The 24502-nt window shown below is 36.9% G+C and overlaps 1 protein-coding gene and 2 long non-coding RNA genes across 6 annotated transcripts in view; 2 read left to right on the forward strand and 1 right to left on the reverse strand.

The window, feature by feature from the left end:
- The window catches only part of LOC111323146 (exosome RNA helicase MTR4), a 30955-nt gene extending 21340 nt beyond the window's left edge, over positions 1 to 9615 (forward strand). Inside the window, exons 25-31 of the mRNA XM_088739541.1 lie at positions 667 to 764; positions 1422 to 1487; positions 7256 to 7361; positions 7486 to 7542; positions 8324 to 8486; positions 8629 to 8733; positions 9083 to 9615. Coding sequence (XP_088595667.1) covers positions 667 to 764; positions 1422 to 1487; positions 7256 to 7361; positions 7486 to 7542; positions 8324 to 8486; positions 8629 to 8733; positions 9083 to 9135 — 648 coding nt within the window. The 3' untranslated portion in view covers positions 9136 to 9615. The remainder of the gene's footprint in view (positions 1 to 666; positions 765 to 1421; positions 1488 to 7255; positions 7362 to 7485; positions 7543 to 8323; positions 8487 to 8628; positions 8734 to 9082) is intronic.
- Positions 9616 to 9741: 126 nt separating this feature from the next.
- On the forward strand, positions 9742 to 19941 carry LOC148719688 (uncharacterized). Of its 4 annotated transcripts, none has more exons than XR_015993458.1 (5): positions 9742 to 9886; positions 10624 to 10701; positions 11100 to 11204; positions 11785 to 11905; positions 17020 to 17481. It is a non-coding gene; the product is annotated as an uncharacterized LOC148719688 (long non-coding RNA). The 4 variants fall into 4 exon arrangements; XR_015993459.1 differs by having other exon boundaries at positions 11130 to 11204; XR_015993461.1 differs by lacking the exon at positions 9742 to 9886 and adding an exon at positions 9894 to 10151 and having other exon boundaries at positions 17020 to 19941.
- Positions 19942 to 23608: 3667 nt separating this feature from the next.
- LOC111323079 (uncharacterized) lies at positions 23609 to 24423 on the reverse strand. Its single transcript, XR_002694131.2, has 3 exons — positions 24357 to 24423; positions 24153 to 24217; positions 23609 to 23715 (listed from the first exon to the last, which is right to left on the reverse strand). It is a non-coding gene; the product is annotated as an uncharacterized LOC111323079 (long non-coding RNA).
- Between the last annotated feature and the right edge of the window lie 79 nt (positions 24424 to 24502).

A 24502-nucleotide genomic window follows, 5' to 3' on the forward strand; every position in this document is an offset into this window, starting at 1 on the left:
GCTACCCATATCAATAATTGTCTCTTTGGATAAAGTGTTAAGAGCCCAGCAAGTATAGTAACTGAGTATTGTGGATGATCCCAGCTGCTTGTTTGTATTTTTAATGGTGCTTTTATCAAACAGAAGGCTACCTGTATCAATAATTGTCTCTTTGGGTAATTAGGAACTGTTATTTTATGGCTGTGTCTCACAAGGACTGGGAACTACCGAATTCATGAATTTGATTGGCTGAAATCAATATTGAAAGCGGTCTAGATTTTCCCATCTAGACCAGCATCTAGACTGGTCTAGAATAAAAAAGGTATGTACAAAGAATATAAAAAAATTGGCATATAAGACACAGCCATATAATAAACATCTTATTAACCGAGCTAGGTCGGTCTGTATGGGAGAATCTTGACCTCGGTCGCTGGTACAGACCGAATGCAGTGAGGTCTGTACGGGCAACCTTGGTCAAGATTCTCCCATGCAGACCAACCTAGTTCGGTTAATAAGAACTAAGTATAAAATTAAGTGAAAATGGATACTGTTATGAGAAAAAGGTCTGAAAACCTGCGAGGAGAATTCATAATATGTTTCGTATGGAGCTTGAGGGATTCATCGTTATCCTAAATGGACAGACTTGTCATAGCAAAGCCACTTTAATTTTCTGTTTCCTTCATGTAGATTATTGGTGAGATTAAAACAGTCAAGAAGGAATTGAAGAGAACGAAGACAGTTCTACAAATGGATGAACTGAAGTGTAGGAAACGAGTTTTGCGAAGGTACCATTGTGCACTTTTAAGCGAAGTAAAAGCTAGTTTTAGTGTTATAGTTTTCATTTAAAACCCAAACATTGACTCAGAAACAAGTGAATTTCCAGTTTCTCTTATATATGCAATAGCTTTAACTGTTTTGTTCTGTTTTGTTTGCTTGGTTGGTTTTCATGCTTTTGTCCCTTTGGTGGTGGGAGACACAGTGGTCTCTGAGCCAGGAGGTCTATATTCAAGCCTAAATGGTTCATTTCGTTGTGTTCTTGGGCATGACACAGGGCTCACAGGGCCTCCCCCCCCCTCCCCCCCAGCACTGTATAGTCGTACCAGCACACCATTTGGAAAACTTAATAAAGTGGAGGGGAGGGTGACTGACTTGTGATGGATTAGCATTTTACTAAGGGAGAGTAAGACTCTTAGCCACCTTGTGCTATGGAAATAAACCAGGCTTAGAAGATGAAAAACAAACGAAATACTACATTTAGCAAGAAATACCATCCCTCCCCCCACGCCTTTCACTCTGTACCTCCTCCTGACAGGTTTTGACTTTTAACTCCTCAAAATCTGCAATGTTAACTTCACGAATTGTCAAAGCTTTGAAAACTGAGATATGAGTGATGGTAAATCTGTTATAACTTACCCTCTGTATGGGCAACATTGCAATTTCAGGTTGGGATATGCCACAGCATCTGATGTGATTGAGCTTAAAGGAAGAGTCGCTTGTGAACTGAGCAGGTCAGGAAAAAGACATTTTCTTAACTTAATGGAGCTTTAGTGGCTATGGAAATATTCCTAAGCGTTTTTTTTTTTTTTTTTTTTGACGCATAAGAAACTTGGGAATGAGAATCTAGGGATTGTGTTCCTTAACTTATGTCTACCTAACTTTTTCTCGTTCTTGTTTTCATTCAAGAATTTCAGGAAAACAAGCTTCGCTTATTGAATGTGTCAAATTTCTCGTGTACGGGAAATAATGACTAAAAAAACCAATGAAAGAAATCCTTAGAGTGCGCAAGATACTAAAGAAACATACGAATTAGGGGGCGCAAAACATTAACGAAACAATCAAACTGAGGAAAATATCCAACAGAAGAGAAACCTTAGAGAGCGCAAGATACTTATCAAACAATCGATTTAAAGAGAATCCCAAGGGTGCGCGAGATACTAATGAAACAATCGAACTTAAGAGAATCCTACGAGTGCACTAGATACCAAGGAGGCAATTAAATAAAGAGGATCCTAAGAATGCGCGAGATACTAACGAAACAATCTAACTAAAGAGAATCCTAAGAGTGCACAAGATATCCATTGAGCTAACCGCCTCCCGGTTAGCTCAATGGATAGAGCGCTGGACTGTTGTGCGGGAGGTCGAGGGTTCGAGCCCCGGCCGGACCAACACTCAGGGTCTTAAAATAATTGAGAAGAATATGCTACCTTTCTATAACATCAAGAAATGATTAGATATTCTAGTCTTCTCGGATAGGGACGAATAAATGGAGGTCCCGTCTCCTGCAGGTTTAGGGGCAGGGGACGTTAATTTTCCACGTACGAGATTACTGTGTGATGGATGACCTCCCCTGGGGTGGGATGGGTGAGTAACGGGACCCCCGTTGATACCAGTGTTTACCACACTGAAGGGGCTATCCTGTATAAATATAGATGTCTACTTCTACCAACGAAACATTCGAACTCGATAGAATCCTAAGAATGCGCGAGATACTAACGAAAAAATCGAACTAAAGAGAATCCTAAGAGTACACAAGATACTAACGAAACAATCGAACTTAAGAGAATCCTAAGAGTGCGCGAGATACTAACGAAACAATCGAACTAAAGAGAATCCTAAGAGTGCGCGAGATACTAATGCAACAATCGAACCAAAGAGAATCCTAAGAGTGCGCGAGATACTAACGAAACAGTCGAATTAAAGAAAATCCTAAGAGTGTGCGAGATACTAATGCAACAATCGAACCAAAGAGAATCCTAAGAGTGCGCGAGATACTAATGCAGCAATCGAACCAAAGAGAATCCTAAGAGTGCGCGAGATACTAACGAAACAATCGAACTAAAGAAAATCCTAAGAGTGCGCGAGATACGAATGCAACAATGGAACCAAAGAGAATCCTAAGAGTGCGCGAGATACTAACGAAGCAATCGAACAAAAGAGAATTCTTAGAATCCGTATATGTGCACGAAGGATCGTGCACATATACGTTTCATAACCGCAGTTCATATATATTTATTTCATATATATTTGTTGTTTGATTTATCATCTCCGGGTTTATGTCGAATTAATTTGATGGCCTGCTCCCAGTTGGCTTGTTAGCTCAATTGGTAGAGCGCTGCACTAGTATCGCAGAGGTCAGTGGTTCGAATCCCGTACAGGCCTGAATTTTTTTCAGGTCTAATTTTCACTATTGCTTAAATAGTGCTTTACTGCGAAGGATCGTGCACATATACGTTTCATAACCGCAGTTCATATATATGTATTTCATATATATTTGTTGTTTGATTTATCATCTACGGGTTTATGTCGAATTAATTTGATGGCCTGCTCCCAGTTGGCTTGTTAGCTCAATTGGTAGAGCGCTGCACTAGTATCGCAGAGGTCAGTGGTTCGAATCCCGTACAGGCCTGAATTTTTTTTCAGGTCTGATTTTCACTATTGCTTAAATAGTGCTTTACTGCGAAGGATCGTGCACATATACGTTTCATAACCGCAGTTCATATATATGTATTTCATATATATTTGTTGTTTAAAAGAAAATCCTTAGAGTGCGCGAGAAAATAACGAAACAATCGAACAAAAGAGAATCCTTAGAGTGCGCGATAAACTAACGAAACAATCGAACAAAAGAGAATCCTTAGAGTGCGCGAGAAACTAACGAAACAATCGAACTAAAGAGAATCCTTAGAGTGCGCGAGATACTAACGAAACAATCGAACAAAAGAGAATCCTTAGAGTGCGCGAGAAACTAACGAAACAATCGAACAAAAGAGAATCCTTAGAGTGCGCGAGATACTAACGAAACAATCGAACAAAAGAGAATCCTTAGAGTGCGCGAGAAACTAACGAAACAATCGAACAAAAGAGAATCCTTAGAGTGCGCGAGAAACTAACGAAACAATCGAACAAAAGAGAATCCTTAGAGTGCGCGAGATACTAACGAAACAATCGAACAAAAGAGAATCCTTAGAGTGCGCGAGATACTAACGAAACAATCGAACAAAAGAGAATTCTTAGAGTGCGCGAGATACTAACGAAACAATCGAACAAAAGAGAATCCTTAGAGTGCGCGAGATACTAACGAAACAATCGAAGAAAAGAGAATCCTTAGAGTGCGCGAGATACTAACGAAACAATCGAACAAAAGAGAATCCTTAGAGTGCGCGAGAAACTAACGAAACAATCGAACAAAAGAGAATCCTTAGAGTGCGCGAGATACTAACGAAACAATCGAACAAAAGAGAATCCTTAGAGTGCGCGAGAAACTAACGAAACAATCGAACAAAAGAGAATCCTTAGAGTGCGCGAGATACTAACGAAACAATCGAACAAAAGAGAATCCTTAGAGTGCGCGAGAAACTAACGAAACAATCGAACAAAAGAGAATCCTTAGAGTGTGCGAGATACTAACGAAACAATCGAAGTAAAGAGAATCCTAAGAGTGCTAAGAGAATTCTAAGAGTGCACGAGACACTAACGAAACAATCGAACTTAAGAGAATCCTAAGAGTGCGCGAGATACTAACGAAACAATCGAACAAAAGAGAATCCTAAGAGTGCGCGAGATACTAACGAAACAATCGAACTTAAGAGAATCCTAAGAGTGCGCGAGATACTAACGAAACAATCGAACTGAAGAGAATCCTAAGAGTGCGCGAGATACTAACGAAACAATCGAGGCAAAGAGAATCCTAAGAGTGCGCGAGACATTAACGAAACAATCGAACTTAAGAGAATTCTAAGAGTGCTCGAGATGCTAACGAAACAATCGAACTAAAGAGAATCCTAAGAATGCGTGAGATACTAACGAAACGATCGAACTAACGAGAATCCTAAGAGTGCGCGAAATACTAACGAAACAATCCAACCAAAGAGAATCCTAAGAGTGCGCGAAATACTAACGAAACAATCCAACCAAAGAGAATCCTAAGAGTGCGCGAAATACTAACGAAACAATCCAACCAAAGAGAATCCTAAGAGTGCGCGAAATACTAACGAAGCAATCAAATGAAAGAGAATCCTGAGAGTGCTCCATATAGTAATAGAAGTCACCTCTTTATTATGCATACTTTTTGTGATATAAAGTAAAGGAAATCTTTATAGTGGGCGAGATACTATCGAAACAATCGAAGTGACGAGAATCCTAAGAGTGCGCGAGATACTAACGAAGCAATCAAATGAAAGAGAATCCTAAGAGTGCGCGAGATACTAACGAAACAATCAAATGAAAGAGAATCCTAAGAGTGCGCGAGATACTAACGAAACAATCAAATGAAAGAGAATCCTAAGAGTGCGCGAGATACTTACGAAGCAATCAAATGAAAGAGAATCCTAAGAGTGCGCGAGATACTAACGAAGCAATCAAATGAAAGAGAATCCTAAGAGTGCGCGAGATACTAACGAAGCAATCAAATGAAAGAGAATCCTAAGAGTGCGCGAGATACTAATGAAGCAATCGAACTTAAGAGAATCCTAAGAGTGCGTGAGATACTAACGAAGCAATCAAATTAAAGAGAATCCTAAGAGTGCGCGAGATACTAACGAAGCAATCAAATGAAAGAGAATCCTAAGAGTGCGCGAGATACTAACGAAGCAATCAAATGAAAGAGAATCCTAAGAGTGCGCGAGATACTAACGAAGCAATCGAACTTAAGAGAATCCTAAGAGTGCGCGAGATACTAACGAAGCAATCAAATTAAAGAGAATCCTAAGAGTGCGCGAGATACTAACGAAACAATCAAATTAAAGAGAATCCTTAGAGTACGCGAGATACTAACGAAGCAATCAAATTAAAGAGAATCCTAAGAGTGCGCGAGATACTAACGAAGCAATCAAATTAAAGAGAATCCTAAGAGTGCGCGAGATACTAACGAAACAATCAAATTAAAGAGAATCCTTAGAGTGCGCGAGATACTAACGAAGCAATCAAATTAAAGAGAATCCTAAGAGTGCGCGAGATACTAATGAAGCAATCGAACTTAAGAGAATCCTAAGAGTGCGCGAGATACTAACGAAGCAATCAAATTAAAGAGAATCCTAAGAGTGCGCGAGATACTAACGAAGCAATCAAATGAAAGAGATTCCTAAGAGTGCGCGAGATACTAACGAAGCAATCAAATGAAAGAGAATCCTAAGAGTGCGCAAGATACTAACGAAGCAATCGAACTTAAGAGAATCCTAAGAGTGCGCGAGATACTAACGAAGCAATCAAATGAAAGAGAATCCTAAGAGTGCGCGAGATACTAACGAAACAATCAAATTAAAGAGAATCCTTAGAGTGCGCGAGATACTAACGAAGCAATCAAATTAAAGAGAATCCTAAGAGTGCGCGAGATACTAACGAAGCAATCAAATTAAAGAGAATCCTAAGAGTGCGCGAGATACTAACGAAGCAATCAAATTAAAGAGAATCCTAAGAGTGCGCGAGATACTAACGAAGCAATCAAATTAAAGAGAATCCTAAGAGTGCGCGAGATACTAATGAAGCAATCGAACTTAAGAGAATCCTAAGAGTGCGCGAGATACTAACGAAGCAATCAAATGAAAGAGAATCCTAAGAGTGCGCGAGATACTAACGAAGCAATCAAATGAAAGAGAATCCTAAGAGTGCGCGAGATACTAACGAAGCAATCAAATTAAAGAGAATCCTAAGAGTGCGCGAGATACTAACGAAGCAATCGAACTTAAGAGAATCCTAAGAGTGCGCGAGATACTAACGAAGCAATCAAATTAAAGAGAATCCTAAGAGTGCGCGAGATACTAACGAAACAATCAAATTCAAGAGAATCCTTAGAGTGCGCGAGATACTAACGAAGCAATCAAATTAAAGAGAATCCTAAGAGTGCGCGAGATACTAACGAAGCAATCAAATTAAAGAGAATCCTGAGAGTGCTCCATAATATTTATAGTAATAGAACTTACCTCTTCATAATGCATACTTTTTGTGATATTCGTTCTGAGAATTGGATTTTAAATTAAACAGCATACTGTCGGTGATGAATTTCTTCTTGTCGTCGTCTTCGGGTGAAAAATTTATGGATACCGTATGGAGGAATTTTTTTTGGTCCTACTGGGGAAAGTGGTTAAGAGAGAGCGATTCCTTGTAGGTACTTTCATGCTCAGGATGTTTGCTGTAATAATACATACATCTTATTAACCAAGCGCGAAGGCGGTACTGGGAGATTATTGGACCGGCAATAGAGCATTTTGATTGGTCGATTTTAGTTATTGGCCCTCTGACTGCCTGAGTCGTGTAATAACATTTAGTTATTTGATTGCAGTGGTGATGAACTGTTACTCACAGAAATGATCTTCAATGGTGTTTTCAATGAACTTACAATTCAACAGTGCGTGGCTTTACTCAGCTGTTTTGTGTTTGAAGAAAAGGTACCGTGTGAACATATTCAGTATTATTAACTGAGTATTTTTGCTCATTTGAGAAGTTTTGTCCTTCTTAAGGTCTTTTTTCACACTTAAATTCATTCGATAAAATTTATCTGCTGTAAAACAGAGTGATGAGATACCCAAACTGACAGAAGAACTGGCAGGTCCCTTGAGACAAATGCAGGTAAGTTTAACATTAGCGTTTGGATAACTTTATCAGTTTTGTAGTACAACATGTACATTGCTTGACCGTCAGTCATTCAGTCAGCCATTCAGTCAGTCCGTCAGTACGTTTTTCGGTGAGTCGGTCCATCCGTCAGTCAGTCAGTCAGTCAGTACGTTCGTCAGTCAGTCAGTCAGTCAGTACGTTCGTCAGTCAGTCGGTCCATCCGTCAGTCAGTACGTTTGATGGTCAATCGGTCCATCCATCCGTCAGTCAGTCAGTCAATCAGTCAGTCAATCAGTTAGGCAGTCAGTCAGTCAGTCAGCCAGTCAGTCAGCCAGTCAGTCAGCCAGTCAGTCAGTCAACCAGTCAGTCAGTCAGTCAGTCAGCCAGCCAGTCAGTCAGTCAATCATTCAGTCAGTCAGTCAGTCATTCAATCAGTCTGCCAGTCAGTCAGTCAGCCAATCAGTCAGTCACTCAGTCAGTCAGCCAGTCAGTCAGTCAGTCAATCTGCCAGTCAGTCTGCCAGTCAGTCTGCCAGTCAGTTAGTCAGTCAGTCCGTCAGTACGTTTGTCGGTGAGTTGGTTCATCCGTCAGTCAGTCAGTCAGTCAGTCACTCAGTTGGTGAGTCTGCTAGCTGGTGAGTTCGTCGGTCAGTCGGCCTGTCTGTCTGCCTTTCAATCAGTTAGTTACCCAGTTTGTCGGGCAATCAGTCAATTACATAGACAGTCAACTGGGTAAACAACTTTACCTTTAGTTCAATCTTTTGTTGCCTATTTTAATACGTAGCTGTATCTTTCAGGAATCTGCACGTCGTATTGGAAAGGTTTCTGAAGAAGCTAAACTTGAAATAGACGTGGAGACGTATGTGGAATCCTTCAAACCTCATATCATGGACGTGGTTTTTGCCTGGGCAAATGGAGCCTCATTCTCACAGATTTGTAAAATGACTGATGCATTTGAAGGTAAAAACCGCTTCCATTTGAAAATGATTGCATGACCTCCCTATTCATAGCTGTCACACAACAGAAGATAATGTAGTCACGCAAAGTGAAGTTCATGCGCACTAAACAATATCGGTTTGTTTGTTTGTTTGTTTGTTTTTAGGGAGTATTATTCGTTGTATGAGGCGGTTGGAAGAACTTTTGAGACAAATGTGTCAAGCGTCCAAAGCAATAGGAAACACAGAGCTGGAAAACAAGTTTGCAGAAGGTAATTTGTTTTGTGTTAAAGTTTAAAATTGTCTTTCATTTACGATTTTTCAGAAACTTTAGGGTCTGGTAAGAGTGCTCAAAATCTCCGGGAGATTTCAGACTTGTGAGACTTTTTGCCCATTCACGTCCTCTAATGCTAACCTTGACCCTAAAATTGAAAAGAGAAAAACAAAAAAACCAAAACAAAAATTAGTTTATCATCAAGTTCGTATAATTTACCCCAGAAATCCATGGTCTTGTGAAGTGTAGTAGGAGAAAAACTACCATGAGCAAATTAATGTAATAATGTATTGGAAAAATGGTTTACCGGAGTTTGCGAACAGGTTTTTTCACTTTTGTTTTCCAAGGAATAATCAAAATCAAGCGGGATATCGTTTTTGCTGCCAGTTTGTACCTTTGAGATGCGAAGAGGAAGTATTTCCCTTACTTTTGTTGGATCTGTACACGGATCAGTATTCCTTATGTATGATGGACTGGAGAAATCTTCAAATACTTACTAGAAGGTCAACACGCATAGACTAGAACTCACAAAGACTACCTTTCCCTCCTTGTACTCTTCGACATCGCCAACTTTGTCTAAAGAGAAAACTTTTTGATGAACATTGTGGTGCTGTGAAAGGGACACTTCCAAGAAGCAAAGAGAAAGAATATCAAATTGATGTTAGTTTCTAAGCAACTGCGCAGTTACTACTCCGCTAACCCAACAGAAGTTAACTGGTAACAAGTCAGAGTTCATCTTGGGTGAGGTGGGGAGTGGGTGCGCTATCTCAGATGTTGGCATTGATCCAGAATATCTTGCTTTGACACGCCATTCTTTCCTTTATAAATTTTGTAAATATTTATTGTAGAGTTGTGATTAAATTATGCCTTGAAAGTTGAATTTGTTGTCAGGATTGTTGTCTATAACTCTAGTGATGAGTACCTTTTCATTTTTTAAGAGAACCTTTGAGATATTTCAGTGTTTCAATTCTGGGAGAATTTGATTTATATCAGCAGGACTTGGGATCGTTTGGGAGTTGCAAAATGCAAATATATTACACTGATTATGCATGCAATTCGATTGTGTCACTTGACCTTCGGTACACCGTAGACGCTGTGGTCTTAGAGGAAGGAGTGAAACAGCAGGACTGGAAGGTTTCTTGCGAATTGAGGTAAATGCCTCCTCTGTGGAAAAATTACGTTTATAGCTTGAAGTTTGCCCACAGTTTATGTCAGGTTTTGGTAAATTTAGTGGGCGATGTTTGGCAGCCAACGGTTTTTTCTCATTGTTAATAACAATATGGTGACATTTCTGAGGCAAGACATTAAAAAAAAACAAGCCTAGAAAGCGTGACCTCTAGACCTCTACCCCAGAAGTCTGAGTTTAACCAGAGGGTCTGAATGGACAAACTGAAGATCTTGCAAGGGTTGATTCAGGTAAATCACCCCACAGGTTATTGATTATATGGCATTAGTGATCTGTAGTACAACACAAAATTTAAAATAAACGTAAAAAAATCATCATGGGTCATAGGTGCATGTTCTCGCAGTTTATAATCTCTTGACGACATGTAAATGTGGTAGCTTTCATGTTGTATTCTTAGCTTGTTGGAGCATAGATTTCCCTTTATCTCAACCTGTCCTGGGTGAACCCAGGTTTCACTCTAATTCTTCATCTCAACCTGGACATTTCGCTGGTCATTTTGTTGGATGTCCTTGTGGGCTTCCTTTTCAAGGCTTGTTTAAAGATGAAATATTGGTAACAGTTTCAGAGGTGGAATATACTTTTAATTTTCAATTTTTTATTGGAAATATGAAAAGAATTTATCATAAAAAAATGCTGCCATTGGGAATTTAATTGCATTCATAAGAACTGTTAATGAATTGATACTTTGTCTTCTATTTGCAGAGTGCCACTTCTCAGTCGCTGTATATGGTAATCAAGTTGAGATGTGAAGATGATGAAGTGCTCGTTATACAATAAAAGGTAAATGGGCTCCTGGGTAAACAATGAGGAACTGCTCCCCACTAGAGATGGATTGAGGGTTACAGACATGCCAGCATTTTGGCAAATGGCACCTTGATAAATCATGGTTCTTGCAAACTTTTCATCCAATCTAAAAATCTTGCCAGTGTTTGCAATGGATGTTTGAGTCTGTTTACATTGCATTTTATTTAAGTCTCAAGTCTTACATTTCTTTCAAAGACCTTGAAGTTGCAATAAATTTGGGGAAAAGGCAGCCAGGGAAGCTTAGTTATTTTTTGAGAAATGAAAGTCTGTTCCATTCTCATTGTTTAAAGATATTGCAATGTAAAAGCTCGTGTACTAGTATTTCAATATCAAGTGCAAATTAGAAAAGCAACTTTTGTTTCTCTTTATTCCAGTGTTAATAACTACCCCTTGCGTTCCTCCAGAATTGTTGATGTCTCGTACAGTGGGAACGTGATTGGAATACTGCATGACACAAAACAGCTTGATTCTGTTTAGAGGTAGGTACAAAATTAATGGCACTCCACAACCCATCCCTTTTGTAACCTCTTAGCAGGTATATGAGGGAGGATGCAGCCATGTGCAAGAACTGTTGGCATGGACAGGAGTAGCTTGTAAACAAACATTGTTTATAATATAACCAAAGTAAAGCGCGTTCTCTGATTAGTCAATTTAGCGTCCCCCATTTGCCCATGGGTGTATGCTGCTGATGTGAGCAAATGCAAAGATTATTTTTCCATGCGCGCTTGTTTTTTCTGGTCACGTAAGATTTGTTAAATAAAAGGGAACTCTTTAGCTACAATGTATCAGTGTTATGTTATAAAACAAATGGTAAACACCACAGCGTACACTATTGAGTTATTGATGCTCTTGGGAGGTTTGCTAAGCACTCAAGAAGCTAGAGTTGCTCTTGGCTATCGCCTCGAGCGACTCTAACACTTCTTTCGTGCTTAGCAACCTCCCACGTGCATCCATAACATAATAGTGTACGCTGTGGTGTTTACCATTTGTTAAATTGCGTTGTGAAAAGAGTAGATCTACATGTATGCCGACCATGGTGACATGTACTTATCCAAACAGAGGAGAAGCTTGGCAGATATTGTGTTTCCCATCAAGTGAAAGATTACTGGTTGCAAGGGAACTACAAAACTAAACCAAGCATGGACAAGCAAAGGATCAACATAATTTCAGTTGAGAAATTGTAAGTACAACTTTTTGTTTTCTTCTCCTTTTTTAAAATAGAGTTGAACTCTTAAGTTGCTAAAAAGTTAGTGATCCTTAATTTAAGTATTTTAAAACAAAGCAAGGGGTCAGCAAAATTCCTGCTTTCCTCAAAGAGAGACCTTTGCATTTATGTCAGATGAATAATTTTTTTGAAGATGTGTTAAGGTCAAATATTTTTTTAGGAACAGAAAATATTCAATTGAAAGCATGTGCAATATTTTCATTTTTCTATGATACTAGCCAAATTCTTATGTATTGTATTAATTTTAGAAAAATCAACAACTTCAGCAAGCCATGACAGTCAGACTTAAGTACATATTTTGCAGCATATTTTCAAATTCAATTCTAGAGAATTAAAAAAAAGAAAAATAAAAGGTGTTGATATTGCTTCAATATAAAGGATTTTGTGCTGGCCATGATGATTGTCAGTATAAAAAAGCATGATGGACATTCAGTTTGAAACAAGAATGCTGATTTGATAACCCTTAATTGTAAGGACCTTTAGGTACTTCCTCTTCTGCACTCTTTAGATTCTTAGACAGAAAGTGCAAGTTATCTCTCATGAGAACAGAAGATCTTTTAAACAGATGTACATGAACTTTTATTTTGTATCTGAGACACTCTTTTACTTAACGATTAAGAGTGGATGATTACACTGTTTCCTAATATTCAAGACTACTGGTAGACATTTTTTTGAGACATAACATGTATTGAAGTTGAAATGAAAAATATCACTGTGCCCTTTAAGTAAGCTGTTTCTAGGATAAGAAGCTAGGAGCTCTGAGGAGCTACTTGTAGCCCAAAATTGAGTTTCTGGAAAATTTAAATTGAATGTCTTCAAAATGTAAAGTTGTCAATGAATTTATAATAACATGGCTATTACTAAATATTAGCATGAATTCAAAACATTTCATAGATCGTATAGTAGCACAAACTTATCAATTCTCGAAGGTATCATCTTTTATTGGTAAGAGGCAACTAATGCTTCAAAAATAATGTGAGTGAATCGAGAAACTCCTATAATTATCTGTATTAACCATTATTACATGGCTGTGTCTCACAAGGATGGGGAACTACCGAATTCACTAATTTGATTGGCTGAAATCAATATTGAAAGCGGTCTAGATTTTATCATCTAGACCGGCATCTAGACCGGCATCTAGACCGGTCTAGAAAAAAAAGGGTACAAAGAATATGAAAAATTGGCATATAAGACACAGCCATATAATAAACATCTTATTAACCAAGCTAGGTCGGTCTGTATGGGAGAATCTTGATCTCGGTCGCTTGTGAACAGGCATGCGCCTATGAAGACACTCTCACGCCATAAAGCGAAGCAGTGCTCTAAACCTCGTATAAGTAAAGGAATAAGGACTTCAATTACGATTAAAAACAAGCTATATTTATCTGGCAATGATGCTAAATATGAATTTTATAGAAGTAAAATCTAGTCTGACACAAATTAGTAAAAAGAAATTTTTCTTTGAATACTTCCAGGCCAACTTAAATAAAACGAAAAAAACCTGGATGGAATAAATAATGTATTAAATCCTAAAACCAAAACGAATAAATCAATTAGTGTGCTCAAGGACTTCAAAAACAGTGAGGTCTCCTGTTACCTGACTTGCATACCTATTATTTTCAATGAGCATTTTGCAACAGTGGGACAAAAATTAGTAAATCATTTACCTTCAACTCCAAACTGCTTCACTGATTTCCGAGGGAAAAGTAAATCACCTGACTCATCTGTATTTTTTCAACCCATCACTCCAGCTGAAATCTGCCTGGAAACATTGTCTATTCCTGACAATAAGTCGCATGGCCTCTACTCCTGCCCTACTCAGATATTGAAGTGTGCAAGTGACATTATAAGTCATGTTTTAGCAGAAATCTTTAATTCATATATATCACTTGGAACACATCCAGCTAAACTTAAAATGTCAATAATTGTATCCATATTTGAGGCAGATGATGAAACTGAATCAAATAATTACAGACCAAAATATTTACTGTCTAATTTTAACAGAATTTTTGAATAATTGATGTACAAGAGAATGAAAGTTCTTATGAATGAAGAAGGACATACTTTATTGCTCTCAGTGCAGATTCTTTGAAGAACACTCAACCCAGCATGCAATTATTGACTCAGTTAATACTATTCAGAGCAGTATGGACAAATGTCTATTTTCGTGTGGTGTTTTTATAGACCTAAAAGAAAGTGTTTGACACAGCAGTTCACGCCATCTTACTTCATAAACTTGACCATTATGGTTTTTGCGGAATAATAAACAAATGGTTTTCATCCTATTTACAAGACTGGACACAAACAACATAAGTTGATCCACATCTCTCTGAAAGAATCTTAACAACTTTAGGAGTTCCACAAGGTTCCACATAAAGCCCATTACTGTTTTTATTGTATATCAATGACATTTACACCTATTCCAATCTTTTTGCTGATGACACTAATATCTTATATGCAGACAAAAACCTTAAGTCATTAGAACATACAGTAAATGCTGAACTACATAAATTGTATGTTTGGCTAACATCAAACAAATTAAACCTTAACGTAAAAAATCAAATTTTGTCATATTCTGTTCCGTATCAAAAGAGGCTATCCTTTCAACCTAAAATAAACATATTTGACAATAAGAAGAACATGAACGTTTCCCTAGAAATAATAATTGACTCTAATATTTCTTGGAAGGTCCATATTGAGTATATCACTTTAAAAATTAGTAAAACTGTAGGACTTTTTGGAAAATTAAGACACTTTGCACCTCTTCACACCCTTATATTTGTCAGTCTTTAATCTCTCCTTGTATCACTTACGGATTATCTGTCTGGGGTCAGGCCTAAAGTCTTACCTAAATAAAATCTTAATATTACAAAAATGTGTATTATGTTTCATATACTTTGCAAAGAAAAATGAACAAACCATTCCACTATGTATTAATGCTAAGATTTTGCCTCTAAACTTTACATACTACAAAACTTTATCTGAATTGATGCATGATGTTAGCACTGCTTCTGCCCCAATTAGCACATGTAATTTATTTACAAAAATGTCCAGTGTCCATTATTACAACACGCGTTCTTCTACGTCACATAATTTTTACATAAAAGCCTCAAGACTTGAAATACACAAAAATGTCTTTTCAAGAATTGATGCTAAACTATGGAATGAGATACCAAGGTTTTCTGAGAGAGCTACCAAAGAAATCATACAAACTACAAAGTGTTCTCAAAGATGAAGATTCCTTCATTGAGGTTCATAAGATCATTTCTAAATTAAAATGCATGTAGTAGTAGCACCAAAATATTATCTATTAAATCTAATTACCCCTTAGTTCTTTACTTGTGCTTTCCGTACTTTTTCTGTTATCATAGTAATAATAAAAGCTTTTGTAACAATTGATAGACTGGTGCGCCTAGACTAGCATATAGCTATCTGTGGGCCAGCCCAACTGTAGTGCATTTTGATAGAATAAATCCTTTTCGGTCTTCTTGTAAATGTGAAGGCAGTTAGCAAGAACCATGTCTGATCCTTGGCCTCGCTCACTCATAACTAAAAATGTGTTCACGTTTTATACTAATGATACCAATGTAAAGAATTCTTCAAAGGGGTACTTGTTTACAGAATTGTATTTCTATGAAATTTGGCCTTATATCCAGTTAATAAAAGGGAACCCTTTAGATCACGTGTACCATATAGAAATTATTCAAACAGTTATCTGAGAGAGCAAAAAGCATTTAAGCTTGACTTTAGGAAAACAAAATCTCCCTATCTCTGGAGATCAAATTTCATCACAAGAAAGCATTGATTTATTTTAAAGATTTTAAAAATTTTCTCATATTATATTAACTAAAGAGGGGTTTCATTCCTGAATCTTGCTCAATAGGAAATCAGGGTGGTGAAGATAGAGATATTCTCTTATCCTCATTTGGAATACTGTAGCTCTACAATCAGTATGACAACAACTAAAACAAAAGAAATACAGAAAAAGCTCTCAAACTCTGCACAGATGGTTTGTTGACTCTCAACTTGCATAAATAAGACTGGAGGATGCAGATGAGTTTAGATTGACTTTGTCTTCTAAGCAAAGAACAATTTCAAATGAATATCATGTAAAACAGGGTGACTTATGTGGCGTATAGACACTGTATGTTACAATAACTTAAGAGTATAACACTGTGTAGTAACAAGTAATAATATTACAAAATTATCTGTTTGCAGTTCTTGGAAGATGTTTTTGTATTTAAAAGTATAAAAACTATGCTTAGGGTTCATGTTCATTTCTGCATCTCTCTATTCAGTAAATGCAAGAATTTTTTGCTAAATCTTAGATTCTATGATTAACAATTTTTAACGTTGCAAAGATTTTCGAACGGTTCGGCTTGTTTTATACTTTTGCACAGCAAGATGTTGCAAAATGTCATTTTTAATAAACAATGTTTCGTTTTAGTACTTCAATTTTTTTAAAATAAATGCAAAGGTCCTCGTTTTTTAATTTACCGAGGGTGCAATAAATACTTTCGTTTATTTTGCACCACGGCGATCATTGATTCATTTTGTAACCTTAACGAGCTTTTGATTTTTTTTATTTTGTATGTAACTTTTAAAGAGAAAAATTTGTTTAAATTTAAAAGCTTTGAGGACTTTTTTTTCGGGGAGAAAGTTCTCCAAGCTCTTAAAATTAAACTAATTTTTAGTAGTTTAAACTAGCAAAAAAGAAAATCTAACTAACGGGGCTTAAGGCCCCAGGAGTTGCTACTTAAACTAAACGACGGCGGGGATACGGCCGTCGTTTTTAGTAGTTTAAACTAGAAAAAAAGAAAAACTAACTAACGGGGCTTAAGGCCCCTGGAGTTGCTACTTAAATTAAACGACGGCGGGGATACGGCCGTCGTTCCATTTAACATTGTGCACTACCGCTAGATCACGGTGACTTTTGGTAACAGGGGAAGGCAAAATTGACCTAGAAATAGGTTCGCTTCCATTGTTAATGAAAACAACAGGTGGTATATTTTTTCCCCTTGAGATTTCTACTGCTTGTGTATCATGTTGAATTCTTTTTTGTTTTACAGGTACGTCACAACCGGAGAAAAATAGCTACAGAAGATATGAACAATTGCAAACAAGTAAAGTGATCGTTATGGTTTTGAATTAGAGATGAAGAGTAAAATAAGAATATTCAATAACTTTCTGGCGTGTTGCAAAATGAAATAGTCGTTGTAAATTCAAAGGAAGCATTTAATGTATGAATTCAAAGCGAAGTATAACTGTAGTAGGAAAAAGAAGTGTCGAATTTTGTGTTGAAGTCTAACTGCAGTAGGAAAAAGGTGTGTCGAATTTTTCCAAGTCTAATTTTGTCCAAGTCTAACTGTAATAAGAAGTGTCGTAGTCTAACTGTAATAGTCAAAGCAATGTCGAATTCAAATTTCTCAAAGTCTAACTGTAGTAAGAAAAAGAGACAAAGGAAGAAACAACTACGATCATCGTCATAGTCGAAATTTTTTTTGAGTCAAATAAAGAAATTTTCATCGTCTTGTTCTGTGTCCTTCCCTGTAAAATGGAATGTTTTTTAAAAAATTACGACAACTTTTAAGGCGAAGAACAACACATGTAGGGAGTACAAAAATTGTTTTATACAGAATAACAAATGTTATTGTATATGCTAATTCTGGTGTACACGCTTTTTTCGGGCTCCCTAGTGTATTGTAGTTTTTATGAAGTATTTTACACTTATTTAAACCAAACAATACATCTGACCCTATTTTAAATAAAATTTGGCCGAGATCTTTCTCAACGTCACTGTGGCCTCGCGGTTTAACCCCTTTGGCGTCGACAGCCATATCCCCGCCGTCGATTTCTTTGAGTTGTTTCTTTACAACTATCACTACCAGGGGCTTGAGGCCCCGCCCATCCACCTATTTTTTTTTCCTTTTTAATTTTATAGGATGAAATTTCTGCTAAATTTTAGAAGCCTAGTGATGCATCTCTTTTTTACAGCTAAAAAGGAAATGCATCACCAGCCTTCTAAAATTGAACAGAGATTTTCCTCTTAAAAATAAATGAAGTGCATCGGTGGAAGTTTTTAAGAATTAGAGAGATTTAGCACCGCGTTATCGTGAAACGTGAACGGCAAGAATGACCACGTGACCTTGTTTTCCCCGCTATTTTTCACGTTTGCCGGCTGCACTTTTCCGTTTCTACGTGAAAGTGACCCGTTTCGCATTTGCCGTATACGCAAGATTCTCTTCACTTTTCCCTCACAGAGTAGATGTTAATTGCTGGGGAAAGGGCGCCAAAACTGTTCCTTGTAAGTCATACAAGGGCGCCTTCAAATCCAGCATGACGCGAGCTCATGCGAAGCTAAAGCAGCAAGGTTCACGCTATTTTACGTGAAACGTGAAACGTGAAAGGGCAAGCTGACGTTGGCCGTTTCACGTAAACGCGGTGCTAAATCTCTTCAAAAACTTAAGAAAACGACGGGCGGGGATACGGCCGTCGACAACAGAGGGCTAGAATTGACCGCGAGGCCACAGTGTTGATTAATCTCTTCACGTTTCACAACTTTAGCAGTTAATACACTTCTTGACTGGACATGTTGACACTAAAAAGGTTCGCGTAAACTTAAAAAAAAAAAATCGGTTATAGCTAATGTTGAAATATAATAAATATATCTTATTAACCAAGCGCGAGGGCCGTACTGGGAGAATATCGGCCCGAGGTCTTGACAGTACGGACCGAGCGCCGATATTCTTCCAGTATGGTCCCGAGCAAGCTTGGTTAATAAGAGATTTATTATACGACTAAAGTTCAAAGGGACACAAGTGCGGTTTCATTCGGGACCATTCGGGACCGTGCCCGGTCCAATACTGAGAGAATATTGACCGGCAATAGAGCATTTTGACTGGTTGATTTTAGTTATTGGCCCTCTGACTGTCCGAGTCGTGTAATAATTCGTTATATTTCACCAAAAAAACATTAATATTTGAAATTTTTCCTAAAATAAAAGGAAACTGCGGAGAAAATCCAGTGTAAAGTTTTTCTTAAACAATTATTTCCAACACAAGGAACACGAAGTATCACTTTGTTGTTGATAAATTAGAACTGTATCAAATCCCTTTGGAAAAATTGCAAAAATTGCAAAAACTTCACTTTTTTATGTCAAATGCTTAGGAAAGTTTAAGTTAGAAATTAAATACAGGCTGGATAAGCTCCACAAAGAAACAAGAACGGAAAGCATTACAAATTACAAACCGACAGTTCAAAATGTTTGGCACGATGATAGAAATACAACCCTATTTCTTGAAGACGTCAGGGGATTGTTTTCGAAAACCACAATAAATTTACTGATTCCATTTGTGAATGATCGATGCCTACATTCCAAAATTACGCTAGAATATTCAACGCTCGACCTAATAAAGTAAGGGGTTCAGTTCTGGTGATCTTTTCTGATCAGCGATACCGTACGGTTTTTCTATTCTGTTTTTCATGAAATCGAAATCGCAATTGCACTCGCACTGATACCGAATTCGAACTTTCATTTGACTGCAACGCACATAGAATAACAGAAAAGAAGAAAATTGCACCTCCGCGACACGAACTTTCATCCGACTACAATCAATATAAAAAATGGTTTCTCATATTCTGGAGATTAAAGTATGAAAGTATGAAAGTATAAAACTGGAAATTTCTAAAATGAACACTAAACAGTAAAAGCTAATCTGTAAATAATAAATGAATTCTTGGTCAAGTCATATCGTCCAAATCTGTTTTTGTAATTACAATTTAAACCGATAAAGTATTTAAGAGTTTTTACTTGTGATGCAAAAATTAAGAAAAAACAGTAGATGATCCTAATTTCATATCACAGGGTTAACAAAAAGTCTTCCGTCATTGCTGCTAATTATAAACATTTTTATTTTTACTTGTAGTTCAAAACCTTTCTGGTCCAAACATAACTTTTAATGAATAAACACCTTCATTGGCGTTTTTATGTATTACAACTAACTGAGTATATGTGGGTATTTTTTAGAGAATGATCACTGTGCAGTAAAAGCAAAAACAGCATTGCACTAGTCTTACAAAACTGTTTTAAGGAAGTAACTTGACTGAAAGATTTCCGCCGAATTCATTATTTTTAGCGAGAGCATAGTAAAATACCTGTTATAGAACCAGGAGCCACGTTTCACGTCAAAAAAAAAAAAATAATAAAATAGGAGAGTTGAAAAGAAACATTCAGCACCAGTATATCGAAGAACTGGCTGACGTTTCTTCAAAAACGCACTGTACGAGATGAATAAAGTACTATGGAATTTGAAAACGTTTCTAGTCTGAGACGAATCTTCCACTGTTACATTCTGCCTTATTGTACAAAAAAAACTTGTGTTTACAGGACTAAATTGAGGTGAGGAAAAATAGCTCTCATCTGCATTCAAATTCACTAAAATAACGATGAAACGAGAAGAAAGGTATCGTGTTTCATGCAAAACTTCCGACCTTAAGTTCGCAAGAAAGTTAAAAAAAAAAAATTCTGAAAAAACTGTTACCAAGCGAATTATTTCGCCTCACTAAACGCATTGCTAGTGTCATGGTTATTTTCAACGCTCTTTTGGTTTTGGAAACGTCAGTGAATGGTTTTTTTCGTTGGGGGGATACTACGCCTCGTCAAATTGAACTAAAAAATACCCTTAAAATTTCAAGATCGAAGTTTGATCCGAAATTTATGTCCAGATTCTCTCGACTGAAAAGCCATCTAAAGTTCAAATGTAAATTGTTTGAAATGGAAAAGGTCTGATTTCTAGCAGTTCCAACGAATCATAGTTATTTCTAATTTGTATACATATTTTTTCTTTTGAAAAGACCTTTTACTTGTTATAAAAACTACCAAGGTACAGTTGTTCATTTTTTTCTAGTTAAATATGTTAAAAATTTCAATTATTATTAACAAAATGCTGTTTCAGTCAAGTTCAAAACCTGCCTTATAACATTTTCAGTTCCAAGATCAAAGTGTAAATGATTCTCTACACTGTCTGTCAAACATTCCTCGAAATTTTCGCTCTGAGAAGCTGGTGTGGAATCAAACAATATCTTTAAGGTGATAATTTTCTTTCTTCTCATCACTGTCCTACTTAGACAGTGTTGCTACTACAAGGATAATTTCTTCTTTTGTCACTTTGGTAGTGAAAGAGTATAAATAAAATTTAACTTCTACTGAGGAAAGGTGTTTCTCTTACAGAGAAAGCCATAGACTTTGTTTAAAACTCCCAAGAGGTTCTCTATGCTGAAAATGATTTCTTCAAAAAGTTTCCCTTGGTTACTCAAGAAAGTATAAAAGCCGAGAATACTTTGATTTAGGTAACTGAGAATACTTCCAAAGTTTAGCATTTATTGTTTGATGTTTCATTTGAAAATAAAAAATGATAAGAAATAACTTTTCTTCTTTTCAAATTAACCTTCGGGTTTTGTTATAAGCAGTTTCCGAATACAAGCAACGCAATACCCTACTTGAAATCGAAATCTGCTTTTTGTGATTGAAAATAACTTAACATTGTCACTTAAAAAAATATTTCTTTGAAAAGGCTCGAACTTCAACAAAACGCAGTTTACTTTGGTAACTAGATTATGTTTGGCCTTTTCATCTTGGAAGTAATCTGGAATATTCAATTCATCTCGAGGCTTTTAAGATACTTCCATTGAAATAAATAAAAAAAAAACAATTTGAGCTGAATATTCTTTGTGTCAAAGCGTCACTCGGTGCAAAGCAGAAATCGATAAAAAATAATGACACGTGGTAAATCTTGCAATATAAACGTTCTACAAGAAACAAGCGAAAAGCGCAATTCTTAGTATTTCCTTTTCTATTTCGCATTATGTCTGAATGTCAACTTCTCCAGTCCAAAAATATAGAAGACCATTAAAGATATAACAGTAAGGACTCTAGAAACGAAAAGGCTTCCATTAAGTCACCAATGAAATTACTTGGTTGATTATCAATTACAAATTTAGAGAAATTTTCAATTGGGTGTCGAAAGTTTCGGTTTTACATTAATTCGGCCTATGATTGGTCTATAAAACTCGCACCATCCTATCCGCCAATCAGACGAAAAAGGAACGCCTATCGTGACTTGGTCGCCCGCGATTTCCCGCGTTTTTGATCCTTTGCCTGTTTTCACCTGAGGGCTCATTGGCTAGTGATGATGTAAACCCTCATTACGATTGGCTCTCGTGATTACTTTGGTTTTAGTTTTTCGACAATCAATTGATACCGCTTCATCAAAGTGAATAAATCGTCCAGGGAAATTCTTTAATCTCGTCCAATTGGAATTAAACAAGTGGGTAAACTACAAGTGATGTCTATTTAACTTGTAACCAAGCACCTTTTCGTTTCTGAACATTGTTCTATAAACATCAGGAACCAGTTTTCAAAGCAGATTCTTCAAGTATCAGTTGGGAATTCTCCATGAAGTATATTACCTATTTACTTTGTCTTTCATTCTTTAATTTCAAATTGATATGCACTTCATTTATCGTTCTCTCTCTCTCTCTCTCTTTGTCAAGTATTAAATAATCATAGAACATGTAAACAGATTGAAGTAGAGACGAGAAGAAATAAATTGATAGATGTGCCATTAATGCCAGTTTTTCTTTTAATTTTCATCCTGAGAATAGGCTTTAGGGACCGGTCATTATTTATCGCCTGGGGGGGGTCGGAGTATTTTTGTTGTCACATCGAAGCATTTACCTGATCCCCCCGTAGAGTATCTGGTTTTTTAGAGATCCCCCCTTATCGGTAGTGGAAAGTTTCATGATCCCCCCCCGCTTTTCTCCCAGCCACCGCCAAATAACTTTTTGAATATGCAAGTGATATTTTAATAGTGGTACTTACGTCTCATGGACCTTGAACCACAACGGTAAATATTTGCTCGTCAGATACGAACTGAATTGTCGAGGAAGTGCCAATCTCAGGCTGAAAACGTTATGAAACAATTTTGAGCAATTGTAAGTATTCCATTCTCAAAATCTTGATTACCTTTCTAATTTAGATCGTGCCTGAATAAAAACGTGTATGTTAGACTACGATAGTGATTCTTTTTTACAAAATGGAGGGTCTGTAAAAGGGTTTGGGTTTTGTGTCTGGGCTAGAATAGAGTTTATATAATACAAAATACAACTGAACGTGGTCTTGAATATATGGTTGGGGGAGTCCCAGCGGCAAATCCTACCAAAGTATTTACAAATGCAATCACCCGGGGTCCTGGCGCGACCTAAAATTCCTTTTTTTTTGGTCTGATCCCCCCCATTATGCTTGTCAATTACGGCTGATCCCCCCTAAAGGTCTTCAAAAAACCATGTGATCCCCCCCTAAATACTCCGACCCCCCCCAGGCGATAAATAATGACCGGTCCCTTATATAACAACTAGTTCCTGATGTTTAGCAACGACAATTAGAAAGCAAAGAAGGCGTCTCCAAAAATGAATTCACATCGATTGAATATTTCAGTTGAAGTCATTCCAATAAATTTGGTTTAGAAAGAAATGAATGGGAAAAATCAAATTCTACAAAGTCGTGCTTCAATGAGATGACTGGCTAAAAACGTTCTCTTTGCCTTCATTGTCATCAACTGCTTTAAATCCTAGCAAGAAAATAAATTGACGGCAACTTACGTTTAGTTGAGTCAGGCTCTTGCATCATTCTCAACTTTCCCATTGTTCATTTCCAATCATCCTATTCAAGTTTCTAATCCTCCAGTTTTCATTTCCTTCCTTGGACCCTGTAAATAAACATGTCGATGTATTACTTAATTGTCGTACGCCATTGGTGAAGGAAAAAACTCTGGGAAAAAATTATCATTAAAATTAACAGGGACGGAAATTTCTCATTTTACTCAAAGAAGTATATGTCTTTTAGCAAATATACACCGAATGCAAACATGGCGACCAATTTGAGTTGCCATTGCTCTGGACTCACTAGCCTCTCACACATGTAATAATCCTTTTGTGTTTTCCACGTGAAGAAGAGGCTAGTAAGTCCAGAACAACGGCAGTTCAAATTGGACGCCATATTTGCATTCGGTGTAATAGTACATACTTTTTTTTCACGCTCGAGTTGTATAGAAAATCCTTCCAAAATCTTTTTTTGGGCTTCACTTGCCATTAAATTTGTTTCGCATAGTTTCCTAACATGAATTTCTAAGTGATTGTTTCTCACCTTTGTCTGCAATTTTGTGGTCTGCGTGTTTCCTCTCTCACATTGACCATTAGAACAGCACAACCCTAAAATTAATCAAAAATACAAATCATTCAATCGTCGCCGTTGAATCATAGAAATGGAAAATAAAATTGCATTTCTTCTAGTTAAATCACAAAATTTAGAAAATGACTCCATAATTTACAAACGAAAAAAAATCCTTACTTTTCGCTATTTGGGTCTCTCATCTCTTCGCTGGTCAGCACATGTACGATGGTTGTTTTTTTTTTCTATGAAAAATGAAGAAATACGATACGAATAACTTCATTTGTAAATTAGTAATTTCATTCCATAACATATAATGTGATCCG

The sequence above is a fragment of the Stylophora pistillata genome, chromosome 11, assembly GCF_964205215.1.
Source record: "Stylophora pistillata chromosome 11, jaStyPist1.2, whole genome shotgun sequence".
NCBI lineage: Eukaryota > Metazoa > Cnidaria > Anthozoa > Scleractinia > Pocilloporidae > Stylophora > Stylophora pistillata.